A 24,697-nucleotide genomic window follows, 5' to 3' on the forward strand; every position below is an offset into this window, starting at 1 on the left:
ATACTGACTGCAGTTTTGCAGCAGACAGGACTTGTCAGCTGCCTTGCACATGCAGAAAGAACTACAGGTTTAAAGAATTCAAGTGCTCCTAGACATAAGAATAAAGGGAACCTCTTATACCCCAGAGAGACCACTAAAAAGCTCCACAACTCCCCCTGAAATCCAAGCCTTCAACTGGCTCTTCAAACATGTCCACAGCCATGCTATCATATCAAACAAGCACCTGAATTGTTTCAAGGGTCTACCCAGCTCCTGCAGCTGATCCAAGAGCAGTGTGAAGGGGCCAGGCTGGTGCACACTATGTCACCTCAAGGGGGGTGAAATGAAAGACCCAACACTGAACTGAATTCTTTCCAAAATGCTTATGGCCTCAGCAACCTACCTGGTGACAGATATGGGTGTCAACACCAAACTTCCTTTAGTCAGAAAGTCCTTAAAACAGAAGATTTAATTATGTCCTTGAGGTTTGGAATTCCTCTCAAGAGTCTACTAACCTCTTTCTACAAGGGATGAATTTAACTGGACGGTGATTTATCTCTGTCTGGATGTTTGGAATCATACTCCTTTATACCATGTTATTCTCAGCCAACCTTGTTCTCAGGCATTACGTTCTCTGAACTGAGACAGTGAAAGAATGCCTGCAAAACAGACTAAACAACCATTTATTGTTAGGCAGCACTGATACCATCCACGGTCAGCCCAAGGTTTGAATATTAAACAACTCATCTTTCCCAGTGTGCTCATGCACTCAGATAACTAAAAATGTCTCCTCCTGCGGGTGTAACTGAAATACAGCTGATTGCAAGGGAGAGGAATTACAGAGGAACTGTAAATATGAGTGGGAATAACTGCAGAAGCCAGAGCAAGGGGCTGATAACTCTAAGCCTGGGGGTATTCAGCACCACACATAAGCAGGCTTTCATGTGGTCTGAACAAATGCTACAGGAGAGGCAAATTCTATCTCCAAGCAGCTTATTTCAGGAAGGTAAGGGCTTTGCAATCCATCCTGTTTAGAACACTATACTAGGAAAAACATCTACACACTGCGTGGGTGCCAACCTGAGGAAGAACTGGCAGCTGATACAAACAGCAAAGGTACAGGAACTGACTGTGAGTACTGTAAACACAGGCACATACATTTGAACTGATTTTTGTTTACTGACAGGACATATATCATGTACTTCACTACACACACCCCAAGCTGGGTGTTCGGCTTCTGGTTTTCAGCACGACTGCTTTATTTTCTGATTTGTATTATCTTGGCCTTTAGCTACTCTGAGGATCACAGAACTATTTACTTTGATAAATCAGCTAGCTGAAGGCCAGCTAACAGAGAGAAGGTACCACATTCGCTGTGCTGATACTGGGTTTAGGTTTACTCTGCTATACGGACTGCAGCTTGTTGTATAAACAATTTCTTTCAGCAAAAAAGTTGGTGGCCTTGAGGAAAAAACCTCTTAGAAAAAAGCTACACACTCAGGATCAGGTTCTATGTTGCTGACAGCTCCTGTTTGCTCTGACCATGCTCAGGAATATGCAGTAGGTTTCAGCACTCCTCTTGGAGATTGTGGAAGCGTTGTGGGAAGCTGTTCAGAATCTGCTTTTGCACAGAAATTGTGAGCACCGAGTTTCCACTTAAGCACCAGTTTTACACCAAACCTACACCAAACCTTGACCCTGCCCCATCCCAGAGCTGGCTGATGTGCACAGGGACATGCAACATCCAAGTCTTGTGACCAGGCCATCTCTGGACAACTGAGCCGTGCTGGCTCAGCCTGGGAGCAGCCTGAACTCTGCCTGGAAAGGCTTCTAAGACACTCCATTTCAGTACTCCAAAACAAGGACCAGCTACATCAGATGACAAATCAACACCTAAAAAGGTAGGACGAGAGGTCAAAACCAGAGTAAGGGCAAATTAAGGCTTTTTAAAAATAATAAAAAAGTAAAACAAAAGAAGTTTGATGCAGAGTTTTATCTACATTTTTATTATAGTGAGATGAAAAAAATGAGCATACTGAGGAAAATGTAACGAACAATGCCTGATAACATTTAAATGTGTTTTTGGAAACTGCCTTGTCTTGACCTTTAAAATGACTTCTGGGACATGAACAGTAATTACAACAGAGTCAAGAATTCACCACGACTCCTCTGAGAAACTACCATCTCAGAAGCACGTTGGTATGAATGCATCAGGGGACTTGAAAACAGTTCTTGTTCAGTAAACAAATACGAAATAGTTATCCTTTCACTTTCCTTTCTAGAACTTTCAAAACATATTTCAATTGTTATAAAATAATCCACCTGTTTATCTAGAACGGAACACGGCACTGTTTCTCCCATGGCATATTTCCCTTTGCCGAAGAACAAAATTAATTCTCAGCTAATGAAATAAATCTAGCAGAACAAATCAGCATATATTTTAAACAATATATTTGCATAATAAATTTGTAAAAGCACTTTTAAAGTCAATTTAAGGCTTATCTTTTATGTATGGCTTAAAGATGACAAAGAATAGACTGCAAGAACAGGAAGGTCATCATTAAAGTCTGAAGGAATTAAGACTTAGCTTATTTATTACTGGATTTAAGAAGCTGCTATTTTCCCCTAAGAATTGCTCCACTTCTAGAAAAAAAAAAGTTTTTCTCCTCATTGTTAAGCCCTTGCTGGCACTGAGATGCTTTGCCTGTGGGTTATGGAGACAGTCTCTGGGAAACATTTTCACTAATGCGCTGAAGTCAATGGCATTGGATTAGAAATGTCAGCTCACACAAACTGTAAAGAAAAAGACAAAAGCTAAGCCTTGCTATTTCCAGCACAAGTCTGAAACTCATGCAATAGGCCCAGGTTTGCCTTGCACTTCTGCCTTTTCCCTGGTTCCCTGAACAAACATAAGCAGGTTAACATACCTGTGTTATCTACATCAAATAAAACCACCTTTGCTAAGACTATACTGGGTTAGCAATTTTCTCTTCTATACAAGATAGATCTAAGAGTTTGCACTCAGCACTGTTCAGATCAAAACAAACAGCTAAAAATTTGGATTCTTCTCCCATAAGTCATAGCAAAGACATTAAAGTTCTTTTGAAGAAAGGAGATAATATTACATGAAGTATTTTAAAGTATATTTTCTTACTGGAATACATAATAAAATAAATACCCCTAGTTTAAACCTCCTGGTGCAATGAAAGAGAACAGACAGTACTAGAAGTATCCCCGTGTACAGTGTGACTTCAATTTTCACAGCATGATTTAACACTTGTTATTTATAACTAGAAACTAATATTTGCATTTCTATACTACCTTTTACCTGAGAATATCAAGGACCTGACAACTTCTTGACCTCCTCCCTCCAGAGGCACTCAGATTAGGTAAAAAGCTCCAGAAAGAAGTACAGTGAGGTTTCTGCAACTTGCCCAATGTCAAAGAGGAAGGCAATAGCAAGACAAGTCTGATATTCTTTCTCCAGTGTTCAACTCACAGATATCCACTCTTTCTGTACTGATCCCACTTTGTAACATTCACTACTTTTTTGTGTGCAGCATGTTCTCACAAGCCCAAGAAGACACAGTCTAGCAAACCAAGGTACATTGTACAAAAGAAAATGGAGCTACTATTTATTACTTTGAGATATGACCTCTCATCAACATATTTAGAACAATTTCCAAGTTAGTCTTTATCATCAAATGGAAATTTTATTTATATTTTCAACATGAAATACATTAAAATACAATGTTGGGCTGACATACATGCTTTTCTGCAAGACTGGTCAATTCTGTCTTGCATAGTCTGATTTTAAATAGATACAAGTCCTATTTTAAACTTTTTCTGTACTCTGCTGTTCATGATAATTTACTCATTATTTATAAAGCACTGATTACAGGCTGTACATAACCAGGGATGATGACATACAACAGAAGACAACAGTTACTTGGTTGTGGATTATCAAGTGCTAAGTTACATATACATTCATTCAAAATTCAAAAGCCAGCTTCCTTGGAGTCATGAACTGCTTCACAATCTCATCTGTGACCTGCTTCCTTCTTTCTTGATGAGCTGCTACCAAGGGCTGCATTGTTTCAATAAGCACCTTCTTCAGCTCTCCTGTGAGCAGCTCCCCACTGGTGTAGGCCTGTCAAGAGAGTATTTGTTGGTTCCTGAACGTGGTGCCATTCACAAAAAGACTCAGTGATCAGTATTTCTTTAGAAGACAGATTTGGGTGACTGAAAGGTCAGTAAATGCCTTAGAAGATTATCTGGTATCACTCTGAAAATGCAACTTGCAGAGTTGCCTGTTGAAAGACTAGGACAGCTGGCAAAGTTCATATGTGACATGTTATTATAAGGACTCAATAAACTACATTCACAAGTTTAACTAGGAAATCCTGTAATTACTCACAGGAAACTGCAATTTTCCTCCCCAGAATCCTAGTTCAAATAAACAGTCACACTAAGCCTTTTTTTTTTTCAATAACAAGTACAAATTCTCATGATTTTTCTCTTACTGCATTTGGGTAAGAGGCTAGATGTGATTAAAATATCCTTTTTATAGGAAAGACACTCGATCTATGTTCACACTGTAGTCATATTCACAGCTGGTAATCCATTCCATTGCTCAATACTGAAATGCTTCAGCTTACAGGCCAACAGTTTACTGGTTCAGCCACATTTAGCAACCATGCCTGGACAGCTCAGATATATTTGAAATGACAATAAACACGATAATCTTACCTCCCATCGTCATCAGGCCATTTTTAACACCTGTTCAAGGTGGAAATGCTGCTGATGTTCACTCAGCAAGATTAAAATACATTAACAAGAACAAAAAGAATTGCAATTTCAGTGGTGCAGTTTGGGCAGTGTGTGTTATTTTTTGCTTGTTTGTTATAAAAACATCAATGTTGCTTTCTCTGGAAGTGTCCCCTGGTGCTAGAAGTGAGGCAGCTGCACTGATGCTGCTATAGGGGGTGGGTTTATGTTTTCTACTCAGGTTCTGAGTAGAGCAGCAAGCTGTGGGCCAGGCTTTGTGCTCTGCAGCAGACTTAGGCTGACACTCTCGCAGTGGTCGGAGATTAATGAAAAAAATCTCTTTAAGTCAAATGTCCTTCACGTTTCCATAAGGAATTTACAACAGCACAGAAAAGAGCAGCTATCCAACCCTGCTCTAGTGTGGGAAGGAGTAGAATCTGCAGATCTTGATTTCCTTGCAGCTGTTCCCAGCAGGAAAGAGCTGATAAAGCAACGTGAGATGGGTGTTACCTAGTGCAGCTCCTGCCTTCCAGAGAACACACACCACACAGTCCTGGGGATGAAAGCAAGGGAAATGGCTTGCTACCAGCCCGGGGGACAGAAGTCTGCCAGAGAGGCTTAAAGAAAATGCAATATATATGAAGCAGTTTTCACCTGGGATCAACAAATCAATTCCTCAGAGCTACTAGATTTCTTGTGATGATAAGAAAAAACCAAAAACCAGCAAGCTTTAGACATAAACTTTTGTAGTTTTGTAGAATGTTTAGGTACTTTACCATAAGGAACAGGCAGAGTGTGTTATATAATTCAAACAATACTAATCCCAAAATGACCTCATTTGAAAGGTAGGAAACACTATGCAGTGTTGGAGATTCCTGTGAAAACGCTAGGGATTTTTTGTTTTAAAGGAGAGAAATTGGCCTGTGAGAAAGAACACTGCAAAGAAACACAAACTGAGATACAATACTGAAACCTGCAAGGGATGGAGAGCATGAGAATAACACCAAAACTACCTTCCTGCAGAAGGTTCACGGGAGGACTGAGCTACAGCTCTGTTGAGGGTGAGGTACAGCTCTGTCCTCAGAGCAGGGAAGGATTAACCCTGCCTGCAGTTTGGTTCCTCACCTGCTTCAGCTGCTCGAGCCTGTCATCATCTTCCAGGAAGAAGGTGAGGTACATAAAAGACACGTCCACGTCACAGTTGCCTCCGTACTTCCTGTGCTCCTCGATGGTGTCCCTGCCTCCCGAGAAGGCGTGCTTGTTAATCTGAAACAACAGCACAGCTCACGCTGCCATTCCCACCACAGCTGGGATTGCTTCACTGCAAACAGGGAGGCGTCAGCATCCTCCAAATTCTTTACTTAGGATTAGCTGAAGAATGAGTGGGGCAAGTTAAAGCAGAGCTCCAAGACAGAAAAAAAAGGAGGTCATTAGAACTGAGCAGAGAAAATGGCTATACACATACTCCTCACACTGCATAATTACAACAAAATTTAAGTGAAAATTAAATATAATCTACCCAAGGCTCAGTCAAAAAAGTTTTAAGTCCCTTTTGCTGAAGCTGTTGGACTGAATTTGTGCTTACAGAAAATGTACTTCATGTAACAAAAGATATTTACTTTATCAAGAAATTGATTTTGAAAGGGATAAAGAAGGCATGGAAAATCCTGCAGAAATCCTAGAGATTACCTAATCTCCTCTTTTTGGTGAAAAGGAAAACAAGAGAAAGCAAAATAAAGATTACAGAAGTCTGTCTACAATGCTTAAAATCAGACCAATGTCCAATTGTTCAGTTTAAAAATGGAGTATTTGCTGACAACCTCCCTCTTTTTAAACATAATTTCCTATAGGCAGATGAACAGCACTATTGAACAGATGTAATTGTTAATCCCATTCCCAATAAATTCAGAAGCTACTGGCCTATTTTAAACATTTATACATATGTAGAACTCTCTGAGAATGCTAATCTTCCTAAAAATTTAAAGAAAATAAATTGCTAAGTGGAGGGAAAAAATATTTCTTAACCATATGCTGAGCTTTCATTTAGCTCTTGTATCTTTTGAGATACCGTAATCAACCTGCCAAGAGACACATTTGCATATGAAATAGGTCTCTTTTTAGTTCTGGTATCTAGGAGCAGTTATATATTTACAATTTATGAACATTCCTGCTATCTGTATAGACTGTCTAGTGCTTTTTTGAATCTCTCCAACCAAGTTGAAGCCTTGTGTCAATGAACTAGAATCAGAAATCACGCACTGATGAATATTTTAAGGAAATGAACTGCCATCTGCCACATTGCATCTATTCTTATATAGTAGGGCAGCCTGAATAGCTGTCTCAGCACCTGTAAAATGAAGTTTTTACATACTCTTCTGCACTGACCTTCCTCCTTAATAGATTTTGAAAGCTTGAATGATTTTTTATTCAACGCCCTTTATCTCTACAGTTTGTGTTCTTCCCAGAGAGGGATTAAATACAATATGCCAGGTGAAAGCTTATTTTTGTTGAAACACAAAATGTTTCCTTTCTTAATCTCAAATTCATTTTTTTACATATTCTGGCACCTACTCATTGACTGAGGTTTTCAGTGACTTATCCACAGTGATGCACTGATTTTTTCCCCCTGAATTTTTCTGAATCCCTCAATATGCCTATAGACATAAAATCTAAGTAACACTTTATAGGAAAACAAACAAGCAATTGAGTTGTAATTTCCTGATAGGTACAATAAGAATTGTCTATTAAAATGCTGCCACTCATCTCAGTGGATTACCCAGAATCCTCTCAGCAACTCCCAATATATACTACTTTTTTATCTTCCATTACCTGTAAGTTTTGAATCTCATTAATTAGTACTGTACAAATAATCTGAAAAATGCTGTAAGCAGTCATTTTTTAATCCAGCATAGCATTCTCTTTTTAACCTTCATTCATGACCAGAAATCACCCTTCCTAATATATTTTTTCATTTATTTGCTATAACAGTATTTGGTCTTTCACTCAAGCTCTATTTCCATAAAGACTTGTTTCTGATGGGCATCAGAAGCTGAAATAAATCTCAGCTTGTCCTCCATTACTCAACACTTTACATCATGTGCAGGACTTTTCTTTATGTCTTTTATATTCCAAGTAGCTAGATTAATTTTTTTATTTTTTTCAAGTAGTTTAAAGACAGTAGAATCAGGACTTATGAACTTGTATCTTTTTGCAGATCACAAGTTACTTGCCAGGAAAAAAACCATCGAAGAATGTTACCAATATTACCATGAATCACATATTCTCTATTCTGAATTACAGCTTTTTTTCTGAAGCAACTCTGTAATTGTGCAAATAAACTGGAATTATGATAATTCAAACACATGAAGAATTCCAATTCTTCAAAGAAGTACTGCTTAATCAGTTCCTACAAAAAGGAATGAGGTGGCTGTGGAAGAGTCTCACCATAAGACAATTAATCCAAGTCTGCCCAAAAGAAACAACATAAATATCTTTTCTTCTTGTTTTGACAGTTATTTAATGTCTGGTTTCATGCCTATAAATTCCTTCCCAAGGACTGATTTTCATTTTCTTTAAATACCACAACACAGGTGAACTTCTGCCAAACTAAATCATCTGACACCAGATAAGAAAAATCTTCCTTTGAACTTCGAAACAAACTGGGAACATACTCAGAAGAAAATACCCCTTCTGAGTTGAAATTCATAATGTTTATTTGTAAACTGGAGTGAGCAGATTTCTTGGTGAATTGGCAGCAACAGATTCTCAAGCAGCAGGAAAGGCCTGACCTGTGCTGTAACTAACAGCATGCAATGTTTGCTGCTCCCAACAAGGAGAGGCACTCAAGAGAAAGAGCTGTCTATTAGGTTTACACCACAGCCTGTCAGATTCCAAAACTATGGCAACATAATATTTATTTTAAGAGCATGAGCCTTCACAGCTCTTATTCTTACACCAGTGCTCTGCAGGTATGAGAAAAACAAACATGTTTTGTACAATATCCCAACTAATATTTGTACTGTCAGACTAGCTGGTAATGCAAAGGATCATTTTGATAGTCTAGCTAAGTTTGCATAACTCAATCAATTCCTGAAGATGCTCTGCCATGAAATGTGTGGAAAAACCGATTCATATATGTTGAAGGAAAAAGCTAAAGGTTGTCATTGTAACCAGAAGGATCTCTGAAGGCAGTGTCAGACAGCTGAGGGGGATAGCAAAGGAGTGTCAGGCAGGAGCTGTGGGCCAACCTCTGCAGCACTTCCTGAGGAAGCTGGAGAATATTTCTACTTATATGGTACCTGTAGATATGGTTTAGAGGACTTGACAGGGATAGGGTTATGGTTGAATTCTATGATCTTAGGGGTCTTTCCTGACTCAAACAACTCTGCGATTCTATGACCACCTCTCCTTTTTGTTGTAAACCTTCGTGCTGTCAGGTTTTGCAGGTGCTTACCTTTGTCTTGATTTGTTTGGGTGTATCAGTGAGGAAGATGGAGGAGTTTGGGTCACTAGCACTCATTTTGGTCTGTGCTCCTTGCAGGGCTGGGAAGAAGACTGAGTGGAGTAAGGCTGGTTTAGGCTGCCCGATTCTCGGTGCTACATCGCGGGTCATTCTAAAATAAGGATCCTGAAACAACCATCAATAAAAGCACAGAATAAAGTTGGCAAATGTGATTTGAAAGCTGATTGATGCTGACTCATTCATGCCATAAGCAGTGATGTCAGAAAAACAAAAACTGAAAAAAACAAACCACAAAATATTCCAGAACCTACTTTCAATCCACTTCATTCAGAACACAAACAAACAAAAGCCTCTTTTTTTCTTTTCCATAATGCTGTACATTCGAATTCCCTTAAGTAACAGGCATATTTACAAAATTTTACATGAATTCAAATAGTTGCTAAAACTATGCTTAATATGCCTGGAGACAGATGCAGCCTAAAATGAAAGTTTTCTCCCAAAGCATTCTAACAACAAGCAGAGAAACTAAACTAAATCAGCAATCAAGCTGGCAGTGCCATGCTGATGATGTGACTTAAACCAAAGTGAAATATTACTTCATAATATTGTGGCTGATTAATATGATTACATCATCTTCCAGTGTCTGACCCTGTGACTAAAATAACTGAAGATTTAGACAGTGCAGGATGTGATTCCTAGAAACACTATTTACTTAAAGTAAAGACCCTGTAATTCTCATTTGTATCTGATGTTATTCCAGCTCCCTCTATAAATCTGAATTGTTAAGGTTCTGCAGCCTTTCTGGCAAACTATTTCAATGCTTCTTTATTCTTACTGAGAGAGGGGTTTTCCCCATGGTTCAACAGAAATCTCTTGTGCTGCAAGCTGAGCTCATTCCAACTTGTCCAAGTTTCCATGGAGATGGCCAAAAGTTTATTCTTTACCCCCATGTCAGTGTGCTTTTGCATAAATGTTACTGTCTTTGCTTTCCTAGATGTCAGCTCAGTGTGAACAGAGTTGAGATCCAAGACTGGATGAATACATGATTGTTGGGTTAAGCCTTCATCTTTTCAATCTTTCAGTTTCTACCTCAGAAAAGTGCTTGCAGGAATGTTTTACAGATGTCTTGGGACACCACCATGAAGCTTGAATGGTACAATACAAAACCAAATCCACGAAAACCAAATTAATCAATATGAATTTCTCACCTGGTCAATAGCACATGGGATAAGACATTGAATATTCTCCTTGCCATTGAATATCTGTGGAAATGATGAACTGAAGGATGGAGCAGCTTGGATAGCAGGAAAGCTGATCTTACCTAAAAAACGTGTTTGGAAAACCTAATCACACAACAGAAGCAGTGATACATAGAATTTTTTGCAATATATAAAATGCATAAGTGAATCATCCAAATACTTAGTTGCAGACCAAGCTCTATTTTTATCAAGTACTGCTGCCTTATTGGAGGAAGCTTCTGCAACGTCGACAAACCTTCAGCTGGCATAAAAGCTAATGACAAAAGGGAAGCTGTGACCACACTGACCTCAGCAAAAGTTCATCACTGCATATTCTCTTGATCACTGAACTATCAACCCTTTCCTGAAACAGAACTGACTAAGCTTTTCATTTTTTCTCAATTTGTGAAAGAATAGCTACAGTCATCACATAAGCTTCCCTCTAAGATCTCAAATCACTGCTATATGCACTCTGTACTCGTGAAGCATCTCAGATGTGCTCAGTTTCCTTTTTTATACAGGGCTTAATCACAGCGTGGCCAACCTGGAACTGATTAAAATCCTACCAGAACAGGCAGAAAATATTGGATTTTTACAGACGTGATGAAGTCATAATCACAATACCATCTTTTATCTGTGCACTGCTAAAACAAGTGGAAATCTATTCCTTGGTTACAGTGAAGGGTGAAAGCTGTCACTGGCCTAATTACTGGATGAAGAATGATGACAATGCTCAAAAACATCCAGCATTTAATGTCATTTTTACACAGAATCTATTTTCTTGTGACAGAAACCTCCAGTTGTAGTGAGGCAAACGGGAGACTTGAGTTACCCAGCACCTTGATAATTAGGCTATTCAGCACTCAGCTTTCTTCAGATATGTAAATGTATGTATTAATGCAACTTTTTCTGACAAGTTTCTTTACTAATTTGGCATAGAAACTTCTAGAAGGTAAGACTGTCTATAGCTCCAATCACTGTAACAAAAGAATAAAAAAGAAAATAAAAGTCCTACTCTGTTTTGGACCCTTCAACAACTAAGTTGAAGTAAGGGCAAAGTACAAAACACAAAAGTCAAAAAGGTAGACGTTATGCTAGAAATTTCATTGTAAAGTGTGTTCTGAAGGAACAAGAGCAACATTAGAACCTGCATAGAAACATAATCTTCCTGCTTTTGCTGTCTGTTGCATGAGTGGCAGACACTAATCTGTTTAAACAACTTAAAATAGCTCAACTGAAAGTGAAAGCAAGCACTGTTTCTGGTAACTAGTATGATTTCCTACCAATGCAATCACTGTCTGTAAAGCCAAAGATTCCTTTCACTTGGTTAAATGTGACATGCTTCTGAACTTTGACAATGTTTTTGTAGAATCCAGCACTTGTCCTGTGAGAAAAAAAAAAGTGGAAAAATAGAATAAGAAGAGAAGGAGAGTTTATGTACAAACTCTGACTGCAAAAGCTGAGAACATCAAAAAACCTGCAGGATTAAATCTCATGGTTTCAGACTTTTTGTGGCAATTGAGATGATAATTAGAGAATAATATACAAACAGGAATTTTATGCCTTGAAAGTTTAATTTATTCTTCCCTTCCCTCAATAATTACTATAAACATTCTTCTTCAAACTTCACTCAATGCTGTATTATTAAAATAATTGACCACAACAAGTTGCTGCAATGCTTTCTGTTAAAGCAAATAAATGTAAACACATCTAAGAGATCCTGATACCATCTCAAGCAAATCAATCTGGAAGTTTCTAGGTGGTTTAGGTATTTTTACACTTCAGCTGGTTTAATATATTCTTCCTAATTTACACATTGTACACACAGGTATTTGTTCATATGTTATACAGGATAATGACAATAATAGATATAAAATATTAGCAGAAAAAAAATGTTTCTAATTCAAGTGTTACAAAACTTGTCCTGAAGCTTTCAAATTTAGACACACTTATTAAAACATTGCTGGTAGTCAGTTAGAGAGAAAATATAGACACTTTTTTCACTACAATGCTCGAAAGAAATTTATACTTACCCTAAATAGTCTAAATCCGAAAATATAAAGGTTTTATTGATGTCAAAACCACATGCAATGATGTCTTTTGCATTTTCTCTAGCATATTCATATGCCTTCTCAACTGTCATGTCCTTCCAAAGGTATTTCTCATCATCAGTTAACTGTATTACCAAGGGAACATCAAATACTTCTTGCAGCCACCTAGTAGAAGCAGACGTGTTTTATCCCAAATGAAGTTAAAATGCAGATGTAAATCATGCAGCTAAAATATTTTTATATGTTTAAACAAAATTATACGGAGAGGCCTGCCCTTCTCTTTGTATGGATATGCAGTTATATTTATGTGAACAGATAAAATGTTTTATACAGATGACAGTGACAACTTACCCAGAAAAAAGACTCACTGTTACTGTTTCCTGTACACGTGACAGAGGTCACCAGTTGCAAAGGAACCAGAATTCAAAGAGGTTTTACCTTTCTGAGCCCAATGTCTCTGTGTGCTGCAGGCACCACCTTACAGAGTAATGTTGCTGAGTCTTGTAGGGAACTGGTTTTTAGGAACAACAGAAATTCTGAGGAGTGCCACATGGCTAAGGCAGTAAGGAAGAGGGCTTTATGGTGATGCAGGGATTGTGATAATTTCAGTGAAAAGGTAAGACTGAATTAAGTTCATTAATATTCACTTCCTGTAACCAGAACTCCTTGTAATGTATCATTTTGGCAGTTTCACAAGCCATGCTCAATGTTTGTTTTGAAAAAAATGCTTTGATTAATACAACTGGTAGAAATAGCTTACTTTGTGAACAAAAATGGGATGAGATGACCAACGTGCATTGCCTGAGATGATGGCCCTCTGCCTGTATAAAGATAAAAGGGCTTCTTATTTTCATAAGCATCAAGTATTTGGTCCATATCTCTAGAGAAAAAAACAGAGAAAACAAGATACAACTCTTTAGTAAGAAATATCCACAGTAAAAAGTCTTTATTGAAAATCTGAGTGTTTTTAAAGCCAAAACTATTTATAAATAAATTATAGTATGTTAAATGTCCTAGAAATAAAAAAAGTTCTTGTTTACTAATTTTTTAATTTAAGAAAAGCACGGTCTCCTTCAGTCTCCATGGGGGAAAAAAAAACCTCAGAGAAAAATAAAATAAAAAATAAAATAAAAATAAAATCAGAAGCGAAAATTTAATGTTGAAATTGTGCAACTTTTAAAATTACTTCATTGGATAATAATCTCTGGCTGCCCACACAGAGTCAAAACAAGCCTGCACTCTGAGAACATTTCTTTAGTTTGGGATTATTGAGGACATATCAGAAACCAACACAATCAAGAGTTTCAAGTGTTGCCAGGGGAAATCTGCAATAGGTGCAAATTTCAAATGGCACAGCTGGTTTGCCTCAGTAAAAAGCACATGTTGTTTTGCTAGTTACAGCTTCTCCCAATACTTCTCACAGGAAGTCTGCCCAACAGGACCTTTTGAATTTTAACAGAAGAAAAACTCACCTGTGGGAAAAAAAGATTCCTCTACGTAGAAAGTGGTGAGGTTTTTGCCCAATAGCTCTTTCTATTCGATTAATCAGATCTGTGTCAATTTTACTGCTGCCAAACCGAACTGTAATCATAAAAAGTTAAAAAAAAATAAAATAAGCACAGCATAGCTACAATCAGATCTTGGAATACCAAGAACATACCAATGCAGGCTAGATCAAAAAAGACATCTTCAAGTCAAAATGTCAAAGTCAATTTTCGTGGTTCTTGCCTGAAGACCCAGCAGTCACCTCCAGCACTATCTCTATGCCAGGAGGCTCAGCTCACTCACAACATGCAGTATTTCTCCATTCACAAATTACTATAATTGCAGTCTCCTTACAGCAGAAGCATTGATATTCCAAGCAGAAAAACATGCTAAAGAAACACATTCAGATCACCACCTTGGCCTGAGCCATATGATAAAAATGTCTGTGAGGTTCTGAACGTTTCTCTCTTAATGCCTAAATTTTCTGCTGTCAGACAACATCTTTCACTTTCACTCAAACAACATCACCAACCCCAGGTACTCTTCTGCAAACTTAATTCTTTAATATGTATATGACTACAGACACTGCTCCCCTCAAGAGGCTTGGAAAGGAAATGCATAATGCTCTTCAGGGCAATCAGTAAGACTTACGACTTGATGGTTTAGGAAAGGTTGTGATGCAGTAAAATAGCATTATTTTCTCTATTCCCAGTAATTCTGGGATCCTAACAATCAGGCCAATGCTCTATGATTTAAACATGTTGAAGAAAATCTATGTAAGAATCTACTGCTTGCTACTATGCTGCTCTATTCAATGTCAGAACTATTCAACATTGCACTAATAAAATGCAAAATGCATCACAAAATGGCAAATTATAATCTGAGTAAATGCTAAGAAGAGATCAAATAAGCATGAAAATGATTCAGCACATTAACAGCAACTGGTAAGAGGCTAACCTGAGAGAAACAGAAAACATGAAAATGCCTTGGATTGACTGGGACTAGCTACCCTAGAAATATTCATGTACTGTGGAAATGCCTAAATATCTTTATTAAACATTCACAGGCTGCACAACCCCCTTTTCTTTGCCCATGTTCACCTTTTCTGTTAAAAAAATGGATCATTTTTCCCTACCTATTTCCCTATTTGAATGTTCAGAACATCTTAGGGTCTTCTGCTCACAAAGAATCTGCCTTTCTAAACAGCTTCTGACAAAGACACAGTCTCTGCTCTTAAACAAGCTTTAAAAAATTCCTGGTGTGCTTTTCATCTCTGGTGTTCTAGCTTTTACCAAAATACAGCTTTCAACTCACTGTGCAGAAGTCCTGAGAACTGCCATTTTCAAAAGCATATTTACATTTGCTGAAAATTCATTGTGTACTTTTCCTCTTTGCCATTTCCCTGTTATAACTATTTGGAGAAATATATTCCCTAATATTTGTTATATAAATAATTTGTAACTCTGGTGACCAGGCCAGTCTCGATGATCTCTGAACAGTCATGACAACTGAGAGAGGCTCCTGGAGACTGCAAGAAAGCAAATGCCAGTCCTACTTTAAAGAAGGGCTAGAAGAAGGAATTGTGAAATTGAGGTGGACAGGCCAGTCCACGTCATCTCAATCTGTAGGCATGGGCTGAAGCAAATAATCCTGGAAATTATTCCCAAACATTAAAGACATGAAGATGACTGGTAGTAGTCAGCAAGGATTTATGAGTGCAAAATCACTGTCAGACCAACTTAATAGTCCTATGATGCTATGACTACAGCTGAGGTGAGAACAGTGAATGTTGTTCACCTCAGCTTCAGTAAGGCTTTTGACACTGCCTTCCAGCTCATTCTCAGACAAAACTGATGAAATCTGGACTAGGCAAGTGCACAGAAAGGGGAAAGAATGCCTTAAGTTTCAGCTTTCATATTTTTCAGATTCTGTGCTGCCTTAGTGTGTAACTCTGAACTTCACATTAAGTGTTAGTAAGTTCTCTTCACAGGGTAGGTAGACAAACCATTCCTTTTCCAGCTTGAGAACCAAGGACAACCACTGCAGCCTCGAGCCCAAAAAGCATAAACAACAGTGAACTGAAGACAGCAAACAAGGAGGATGGGACTTCATAACCTGAAGCTGTAACTGGACAATTAACCTCAATACATAAATGGACCAAAACTTATAAAAGTGTGAAAACTCGTGAGCAGTCATCCATCTTGTGACCATCTTGGGTCCATCTTGGGTGTAGCCCTGGCCAGGCTCTTGTACTGCCCAAGCTGTGTTCTTTTAAGGCCTTTTAATAAATACCTACTTTATTCTCTTAACTCTGTCTAGCCTCTGTTCCAGGTCAGCCTCTCAAGGAATCAGAACTGAGAACTCACTGAACTGCCAAGCTCAAAAGGTTGTGAGCAGCAAGCACAAAGTCCAGCTGGAGCCCAGAGCCCAGTTCAGCAAATGTGCAGGTGAAATAATCCTGGGAGGGGTTGCTGATACAAAAGATGGCTGTGGTGCTATCAAGAGGGATCTCAGCAGGCTGGAGAAACGGGCTGATGAGAATCTCATGAAGTTCAGAAGGAAAGGCAAAGCCCTGAATTTGGGGAGGAATAACTCTGTACATGAATACAGCAGGGGGCCAACTGACTGGAAAGCAGAAGGACCTCAGGGTCCCAAGGTCCTGACAGACAAGGAATTGAATACAGCTTGTAATGCACTTCTGTGGGTTGGATGGTCTGAGGCCTTGTGGGCTGCAGCAGCAACAGTGCTGCAGAAGGTCAGGGGAGGTGATCCCTTCCCTGTACTAAGCACTGAGGAGACACATCTGGAGCACTGGTTCTGGGCATAAGAAGGACATGGATATAATGAAGTGAATCCAGTAAAGGGCCACGAATATGGAGGAGTCAGAGCATCTGTCCTACAAGGAGAGTTTGAGGGAGCTGGGATTGTTGAGCTTGGGGAAGATAAGACTCAGGAGGGATCTTATCAATAAATATGTCATAAGTGGAAATGGAGAGGAAATAAAAAAGACAGCGCCAGACTTTTCTCAGTGATGGCCAGTGAAAGAACAAGGGGCAAATGGCACAACTTAGAAGAAAGAGGAAATTCCATTTAAACATACAAAACCCCTTCATACTGTGCATATGGTCAAATACTGGAACGTGTTGCCCAGCGAGGTCATGGGATCTCAATCCTGGGAGACTAAAAAAATCCTACTGGACAAGGTCCTGAGCAACCTGCTCTAGCTGACTCTGCTTTGGGGAGAGGGGCTGACTAGATGATCTTCAAAACTGCCCACCAACCTCAACCATTTGGTATCACTTGCAATTTTCAGCTTACTGAATTATCAGCACAGCTAGCACAAAAAGCTCCTCTTCACTCATTCCTCTGCTCTTTGCTCATGCTCAAACAAACAATTTTCTAGGGATGCTCATATCTAGTACTTAGCTGACAGAACCCTTCTTCTCAGAATATCTTCAGGCTCTTTTGTCGTGCTACCATACACTGAAGTGCACATCTAGGACGACTGTTGGAACCCTGGAGGCTGAAAATTTCAGGCTTTCTGTTCTAAAAAACACTGACCCTCAAGCAAGTACCACATTTGACTTGAGGCCTTGGAATAGGCTTCCACGACTGAGTGACAGCACTGGGGTTGTGGGTGTGTAGTTTGAATAGTATTGTGTGATCTCACAGAGTGAAAAACTTAGATTTAAGATTCTAGTATATAGCAATACATGTGAGGCAAGATGGAGGACTTTGGGTTTTGTCTGGGTCCTTCTTCTTCACGGGCTTGGGTGGTTTTCTGTAACTGGTTGATAAAGTCTGCCTTGCGGACTTCAAGCAGTTAGTTATTGGGTTTGAAGTAAAAATAATTTAGGTGGCATTTCATAATTGGATGGATTGTCCTTGAAAAGACCTTGTAGAGATAGAGAAGCACTTCATTTTACCTCCATTCTCTGACTTGCCAGTTAGAGCTCACGGCTTGTGAGGCTGTAATGTAGATAAGAATTAATAAACATGAGTCTGAACACAAACTGCGACTCCAGTGCATTAATCCTGGCTCACACAAGGAAAAGAAGATATGAAACCAACAGACAACCATTTGAGAGGAAGACCTTTTTCAATTCAAACACTGATTTCATTTCTTCTGTGTTTGATTAAACATAAGCACAGTGGCAGTTTTCTTAGGTACCACTAGTAACAGATTACAGGTGGCACAAGAAGTTCTCTTAGGGTAGGAGCTATCCAATGTAACAAGTCCTTGGACAATACCTTATACTGTTATTTTTTAAAAGGGAAAGAAAATAAGGAAGCTTATCAATAAAAACCAGCAATTGCTTCACATCCTGAAGTGGCCAGGCTAGCATTCTTCTTTGAAACATTTCCAACACAGCACTTAGAACAAGCAGAATGACTCATTTATCAAATTCATCAATCTGAGAGTAGTGTAAAGAAGTAAAACCCTTTAGGCTAACCCATGCTCTGTGGAAGATGAAAGATCTTACGTACACAGTTACTGGAAAAAAAGGGCATGAACTCATTTATAGTAAGCTGTTTTTAGGAAGATTCTGAGATTGTGCCAACACAATTGTGTAATTCTTCCTTTTCTAAAATTCTCAGAACCCCTCCCTCTAAGAAAAAAACCCCAAATCACTTCTCTGTAACTCCTATGCAAGTAAGAAGATTGAGAGATCTTGTCCACTTCCAGATTCTAATAAATCTATTTTTTCCTTCTCTCACACTGACCTATACTTTTCTTTGCACACTTCTCCCTTTCCAACTTTTTCTTTCTCCTGTTACTTCCTGCAAACTCAGCCAATGTGTGCATACATTTGAAACAATCTCTCAGTAACATCACAAAGAGTTAAAATAATGCTGACACAAGCCACTGTCCCCAAAGCAAATATGATTACTGCCATGTAAGGGTGTTTGCTCTATTGTGAGAAAAAACTACTAAGCAGACCTCAGCAATGTACAGCTGAGGTACTAAACATGCATTGAAGATTGACAATTAAAAAAAAGGAAAAATTGAGAAATTAATGAATAGCTCTCTCACTTGTTTCTATGTTAGACTCAAACAAGTTATTAAAATAGCAAACTGTAAAACCAATGAGGAAATTACCAAGACTTTTGTTTCTTAGACTACAAAACTGCAAGTTTTCTAACAACTCCATCTGAAACATTTTCCATTACACTGCATGTTTTTGAATGAGCTGCAGCTCCTTCATTCCAGCCAGCACTTGGCTGCCTGTAAGTGTGCCTTCTGAAGAAGTTATTAGACTTCACAGATTTCTGCATTAGTTTTGGATCATTCCTGCCCTCTCTAATCTATAAGAGATGTGAGAAGAGGGTAGGAAGAATCCTTTAGCCTGGCCAAAATACTCTTCTGCATTCCAGCCACTGAAGGTTCAGATACTCAGTCATAGTGTCTTCATCAATGTAATTTCAAATAACAGTCCTTACACCAAAAAACAAACCACATTAAAACTTGGATTGTGAACTTAAAAGTTCTTTGCAAAATATTTAAGTCTCTCATAGAAAATCTCCACCTGGGACACTTTCATCTGTTACAGCAAATTCGTTACACATGGAAATGCTACGATTAGACATAAATTAAATGTTACCTATGATGTATTGATCTGGATTTGTTATGATGCCTTGTTGTTTCTGTGGTCATTAGGATCACTTTACATAAATTCCTTAGTAGCAGTGAAGGAAGAGTTATACCTATGAGCTTGTCATAATCCACGCCTTTAGCATTTGATGTCTGCACGTTCCAGGGATCCACTAAATCCTCATCCTCTTCTTTAGTTGTACCATTGTTTATCATTATAAGATCTTTTGGAGGCAAGCCTGCCTGATAATCTTGTCCTGTTGTTGTTTTATATGACTGTTTTAATGATAAGAGCATCCTCACTGCTGCATCAATTTCATCCTGAATAAAAGAAAAAACCCAAACAACTGTTTGCCTTAACATACTTAAAACAGACAATTACATTAATGTCCCAACTTTTCAAAATCCCGCATCCATGCTTTGATCTGAACTGCATCATTAATAAACTCTAAACTCTATCCTATTTAAATGTTTTCAGCATCAATGTCAAATGTAGAAGAAAAGCAAATACTTCATCACTGGAATATAAATCATCACCATTGCCAGTCTTGCTTTTCAATTTCTGCCTATGAAAAAATGCTTGTTTTCTTTTCAGAGGTATAACAAGCTTAATATTTTACCATAAATTTCTATGTTACATAAATAAAATATAAATTATTATTTAATTTACTTTACAATGCTTTTAGTGGCTCACCTTACAATAACTTATTCATTACAATTCATTGACAGACTTGAAGACGAACGGGAACAAGAAGTTATGGTTATGACCTCTTTAATATAAAGCTATTGTAAAATCTCATGCAAACAATAAATAGAACAACACTTCATTCAACTCTCTGTTTTCAAGGCTTACTCCCACAAGCAGTACATTAAGAAAGCCCATATTGAAACTGAGTTCTCCTCATCAAAATACTGATGACACAACTGAGAACCTGAAATAAATGGCAAATTACTGAATTATTTAAGGGAGATTAAGAAGGGACTCTCAGTACAGTTACAGGAAGACATATTTGATAATGTCTACAATAATTCCTGGAGAAAAAGATTTTCATGAACCATCTAAAACCAGGGAAGAATGCAAGTGACATAAATTTACTTGAGAAATAAATGCCTTGGATCCTGTCACATGGTATGACAACTGGATAGGCAGACTTCTAAGCCAGACTTCTAGGACTCTGTTCTTACTTCAAGAGTAAAAACTTTGGTCTTGCCAGTGACTACCTTACTCCAGGTATGCCACCATTCACAAAATGGACATAAACAGTTTTTAACAAAAGTTTTTCTCATCACAATGCAAAATAGATCTTAAAACAATAAAATTCTTCAGCAAAGACATACCTAAACTGAAAAAGAATGGGTTGAAAATATGAAATGCAAATACCTTTGGTGCTTTTCCTGCTTTCAGTGCTCTGACTTTCTCTCCTTGTTCAGTCACTCTTTCAAACAGCTGTAGAGGACTCAGAGACTTCAAATCACAGTTTGGGCTGTCGGCCATTCTGCCAGACTGCACAAATATCTCCTTAGGTACAACTCAAATGAATTTATCCTCTTCCAGCTCTTTGGGTGGAGATTGAAAACAGCAGCAACAAAGAGAACTGTAGGACAAAAGTAGTATGTTTCACTCCTTAGTGCAAGCCTTCAAGCTTAGGTGAACAGAATAAGAAAATAAAAACCATACTGATCCCTATCACATTCTATTCATATCAAACTGATAAATGTGGAGGCGTTACACAGTGAGCTTCAGTTTCACACAAAAATGGACAGAGACTGACAAGAGTACCAGGTAAATTTAGACATCATTGTTCATGTTGTCTGTCTATGTATTTAACACTAGAACACCTTTTCAAAGTCAAATTCCTGGCAAAAGAAAAGTAATTTAACACATCTATGTACAGTTCAGAGCATCTCAGAACAACGGGTGGAAGCTATCTGACTCCTGCTTAGTTAATGTTCCTCCACTGATACCCTGTCAAAATCTGGATGATGAGACTTTCATAACTACGATATGGAATTTTATCTTAGTATATGTAATAGAGTACTTGAGCCCAAAGAAAGATGCACAAGAGCAAAGCTTAGTTATCTTCCTCATGGCTTTCCTCCAGAGGTCACAAAACACACTGATGATTGGGGAGAAATGCTGCTTTCCAAAGAATCCTTGGGTCAGCAACAGGCTGTGAATTTGCCTGTGTTTCTCAGAACTGTGCAGGAAAAAAATAGGAGATGGTTTAAAATGAGGGGATGGCTAAGAACACAGCAGCCTGTCTAAGCACGCTCTGCTGTGCCACCAAGCAGGAAGCTCTGTGCCCGTGTAAAAAACCTGCTGACTTGCCAAGACCTCGACCCTGTGGAGAGACCCCCTAGCAAATTACCGACCCACTGCTGTGCATGCAGCACAGACTGATTGAGTGTTAGGAAAGATACAGGTTCCTATGGCTCCTTTTCCCAGAATTTAAACAAACAAAAAATCCAAACAAAACAAAACCTCCAGAAGCATAGAATAGCTGCATTAGCTGTTCGAAGTATTTCAAAGCATTCCTTCTGCAAAATAATCAGTCTAATCACAACCTTGGGTATATTTACATAGTGTTTATTTAAACTACTGCTAATGTAAAAAGCCTTCCCCTGCCCAGCACACTTTGAAGGTCCATTTGGTAGCTGGGTGGTTACCAAACACACCTATCGTTAGGGCTGTTTGTCAGCCAGCTGCAGTATTCCCACATTCCACCCTCAGGTGATTACCCTGACAAAACTGAGGAGTGGAATGTCCACTTGTTAATGTAATTTGTTTACTCTATTACCTCTTGGATTACCATACTTAGATCACATAAAACTACTCAACTTTTTAACCCAGTTTGATCCCTTTAAACTTGACTTCTTGCAGTTCGACAGTGTGATCAAAAAAAAAGTAATCTGACGCTGATCAAACAATTTTTGATGCATTCCTACAATTTAATTACTTTTTTTATTTGGATATTGCCCTCCTCTTCTTCATGGGCAAAGAATATTTTAAGTATTAAAGAAAGTATAGAATCAATGCATATTAGAAAATGTTTATGAAGATTAACACACCCCTTCTGTAGGAACATGTAATTTATATGTACTGGCTTCAAACTTCACAAAATAATAAAGATAGAAATAAGATTTTTCTTTGGTGCAGAACAAATTGTGACTTGTTTTAACTTAATTTCTTACAGTACAGTCTTACTGATGGACTGCCTCCATTCAGAAAGACTGAAATGACAGCTGACACTTGGCACATATACTGGAAAGCAGCAAACCAGAGTCCTTAAAATGTCTGGAATATTATGGATTGAAACTGAAAAGAGAATCCCAAATGCAGGTGCATCTTCATTGAGAAGTGGCAAAAGTAATCTAGGTGGTGCAACAAGACATGAGGATACTGTGACTATAAAATACAAAACACATGGTCTGCTACCTAAAGGTTATCTCTATTTACCTCAGTACTGCCCCTATTTGCTAGTGGAACTCAAGCCTGGAACTAAGTAACGTGGAACAGAGATCTCTACCTTTTGCAATTCATTAATGCAATTGTGAACCATTAAAAAGAAATGTCTGGACATTCTACTGTTTATCGGGATTTATTTTTCTTGATTTCTTATTGATATTATAAAAATTAACAGTCCTAGACAGATTACATACCATAGGCAAACAGATCTAAAGGAAGAAAAATGATGCATGGGAATTGGAGAATGAGCTTTTAGGATATTTAGGACCAGATCTAGAACGACCCAGTGTGAACTTGAAAGCCAAGATCTGTGTGCTTTTTCTACCTATGAAATGCAGGTAACTTATAAGGGGTACTGCTCCTGTGTCCATTTCAAAATATTAAATTGCTATGAGACAAAGCTCAAAACTAATCCTTGGCAAAGATATCAGAAAACTACTGCATTTTCCTCCCTTTCCAGCTGGCTGGCTATCACAGATCCATGATCATTTTCACTGTCTGCAGTCTGACTTGGTAAGTTAGAGACCTGAGAACTAAAAAACAGTTTCACATTAAGTTAAGAAGACAAACATTGCATGAAAGTATTATGATTTCCACAGACAACAGTAATACAAGAGTCCAGACCAAGTTTTCATGAGCAAATGAAAGAATGTGAGACTAAGTCTAAAAGCACTTACATTCCTGAAAACTGTTCTTCCTCCTGTAAAAGAAATCAAAACAAAAAAAGTAAAATTAAAGTAGGTAGCATCCACACAGATGTCATGTGAAACAGGCCTTGAGCAGCACTCCAACAGAGGCTGCACTTCATAGCAGACCTACCTTCCCAGTCACGGGAAGCATCAATTTACACACGAAATTATAATAAAGGAGTCCAAGACGATTCCTCAGGATGACAGATAACACGACCATTGAAAGACTGAGGAGTCACCAGAAGAAAGCCCATCACCAGTCTTTGCTATACCGCAGCTGTATAAGAGCAGAGCTCCTGTGCAGGGACGGCTGTGCACAGAATCGCCCAGCCCGCCGCTGTTCCCCAGCCCTGGCGTCCTGCAGCATTCCCCGCCACGCCCTGCCCGGCCACAGCAAAGCCCTCGCCAGCTCTGCCCTTCCCGCGCCGGGATGCGTTTTCCAGTGACCGGGACACCCCGCTCTGCCTTTCCCAGGGAAAAGGGCGCTTTCCCCTGGCTCTCAGGCGAGGCAGCCCCGCAGGGGATGGGGGAAAAGCCCTAAAGAGCATCGACGGTCTCAGGGGGAAACGTGCCCGGCAGAGACCCTCCGCACCCGGCGCCTCGCACCGGTCACAGGGGCGGCAGTGAGCACCGACCAGCCCCTGTCCGCCCGCCGGGGTCTCCCTGCCCCGTGCCCCGTGCCCTGCCCGTCCCGCCCCGTGCCCCGTGCCCCGTGCCCCGTGCCCTGCCCGTCCCGCCCCGTGCCCCGTGCCCCGGCCGTCCCGCCCCGTGCCCCGTGCCCCGTGCCCCGTGCCCCGTGCCGTGCCCCGGCCGTCCCGTGCCGTGCCCCGGCCGCGCCGCCGCTCCTCACCCGCCGCTCCTGTCACCACCATTGCATCACCCCAGCGGCACGGCCGGCCCGCTCCCGGCTGGGAAACACAACCCCCGGAACCATTGCCTCGCACTCTCCCCTGCTCCAGCGACCAGC

General features: G+C 39.3%; 1 protein-coding gene across 3 annotated transcripts; it reads right to left on the minus strand.

The window, feature by feature from the left end:
• Positions 1 to 3,583: 3,583 nt before the first annotated feature.
• Positions 3,584 to 24,678, minus strand: WARS1 (tryptophanyl-tRNA synthetase 1). Of its 3 annotated transcripts, none has more exons than XM_063399374.1 (12): positions 24,581 to 24,678; positions 23,719 to 23,741; positions 20,957 to 21,170; positions 19,689 to 19,896; positions 13,970 to 14,078; positions 13,258 to 13,377; positions 12,480 to 12,662; positions 11,730 to 11,830; positions 10,417 to 10,529; positions 9,200 to 9,373; positions 5,872 to 6,012; positions 3,584 to 4,129 (listed from the first exon to the last, which is right to left on the minus strand). In XM_063399374.1, exons 3-12 carry the CDS (start codon positions 21,068 to 21,070, stop codon positions 3,971 to 3,973), a joined length of 1,422 nt encoding a protein of 473 aa, XP_063255444.1. In that variant the 5' UTR covers positions 21,071 to 21,170; positions 23,719 to 23,741; positions 24,581 to 24,678; the 3' UTR covers positions 3,584 to 3,970. The 3 variants fall into 3 exon arrangements, with proteins under 3 accessions (XP_063255444.1, XP_063255446.1, XP_063255445.1); XM_063399376.1 differs by lacking the exon at positions 24,581 to 24,678 and adding an exon at positions 24,567 to 24,577; XM_063399375.1 differs by lacking the exon at positions 24,581 to 24,678 and adding an exon at positions 23,861 to 24,389.
• Positions 24,679 to 24,697: the final 19 nt, after the last annotated feature.

The sequence above is a fragment of the Prinia subflava genome, chromosome 5 (assembly GCF_021018805.1).
Source record: "Prinia subflava isolate CZ2003 ecotype Zambia chromosome 5, Cam_Psub_1.2, whole genome shotgun sequence".
Lineage (NCBI taxonomy): Eukaryota > Metazoa > Chordata > Aves > Passeriformes > Cisticolidae > Prinia > Prinia subflava.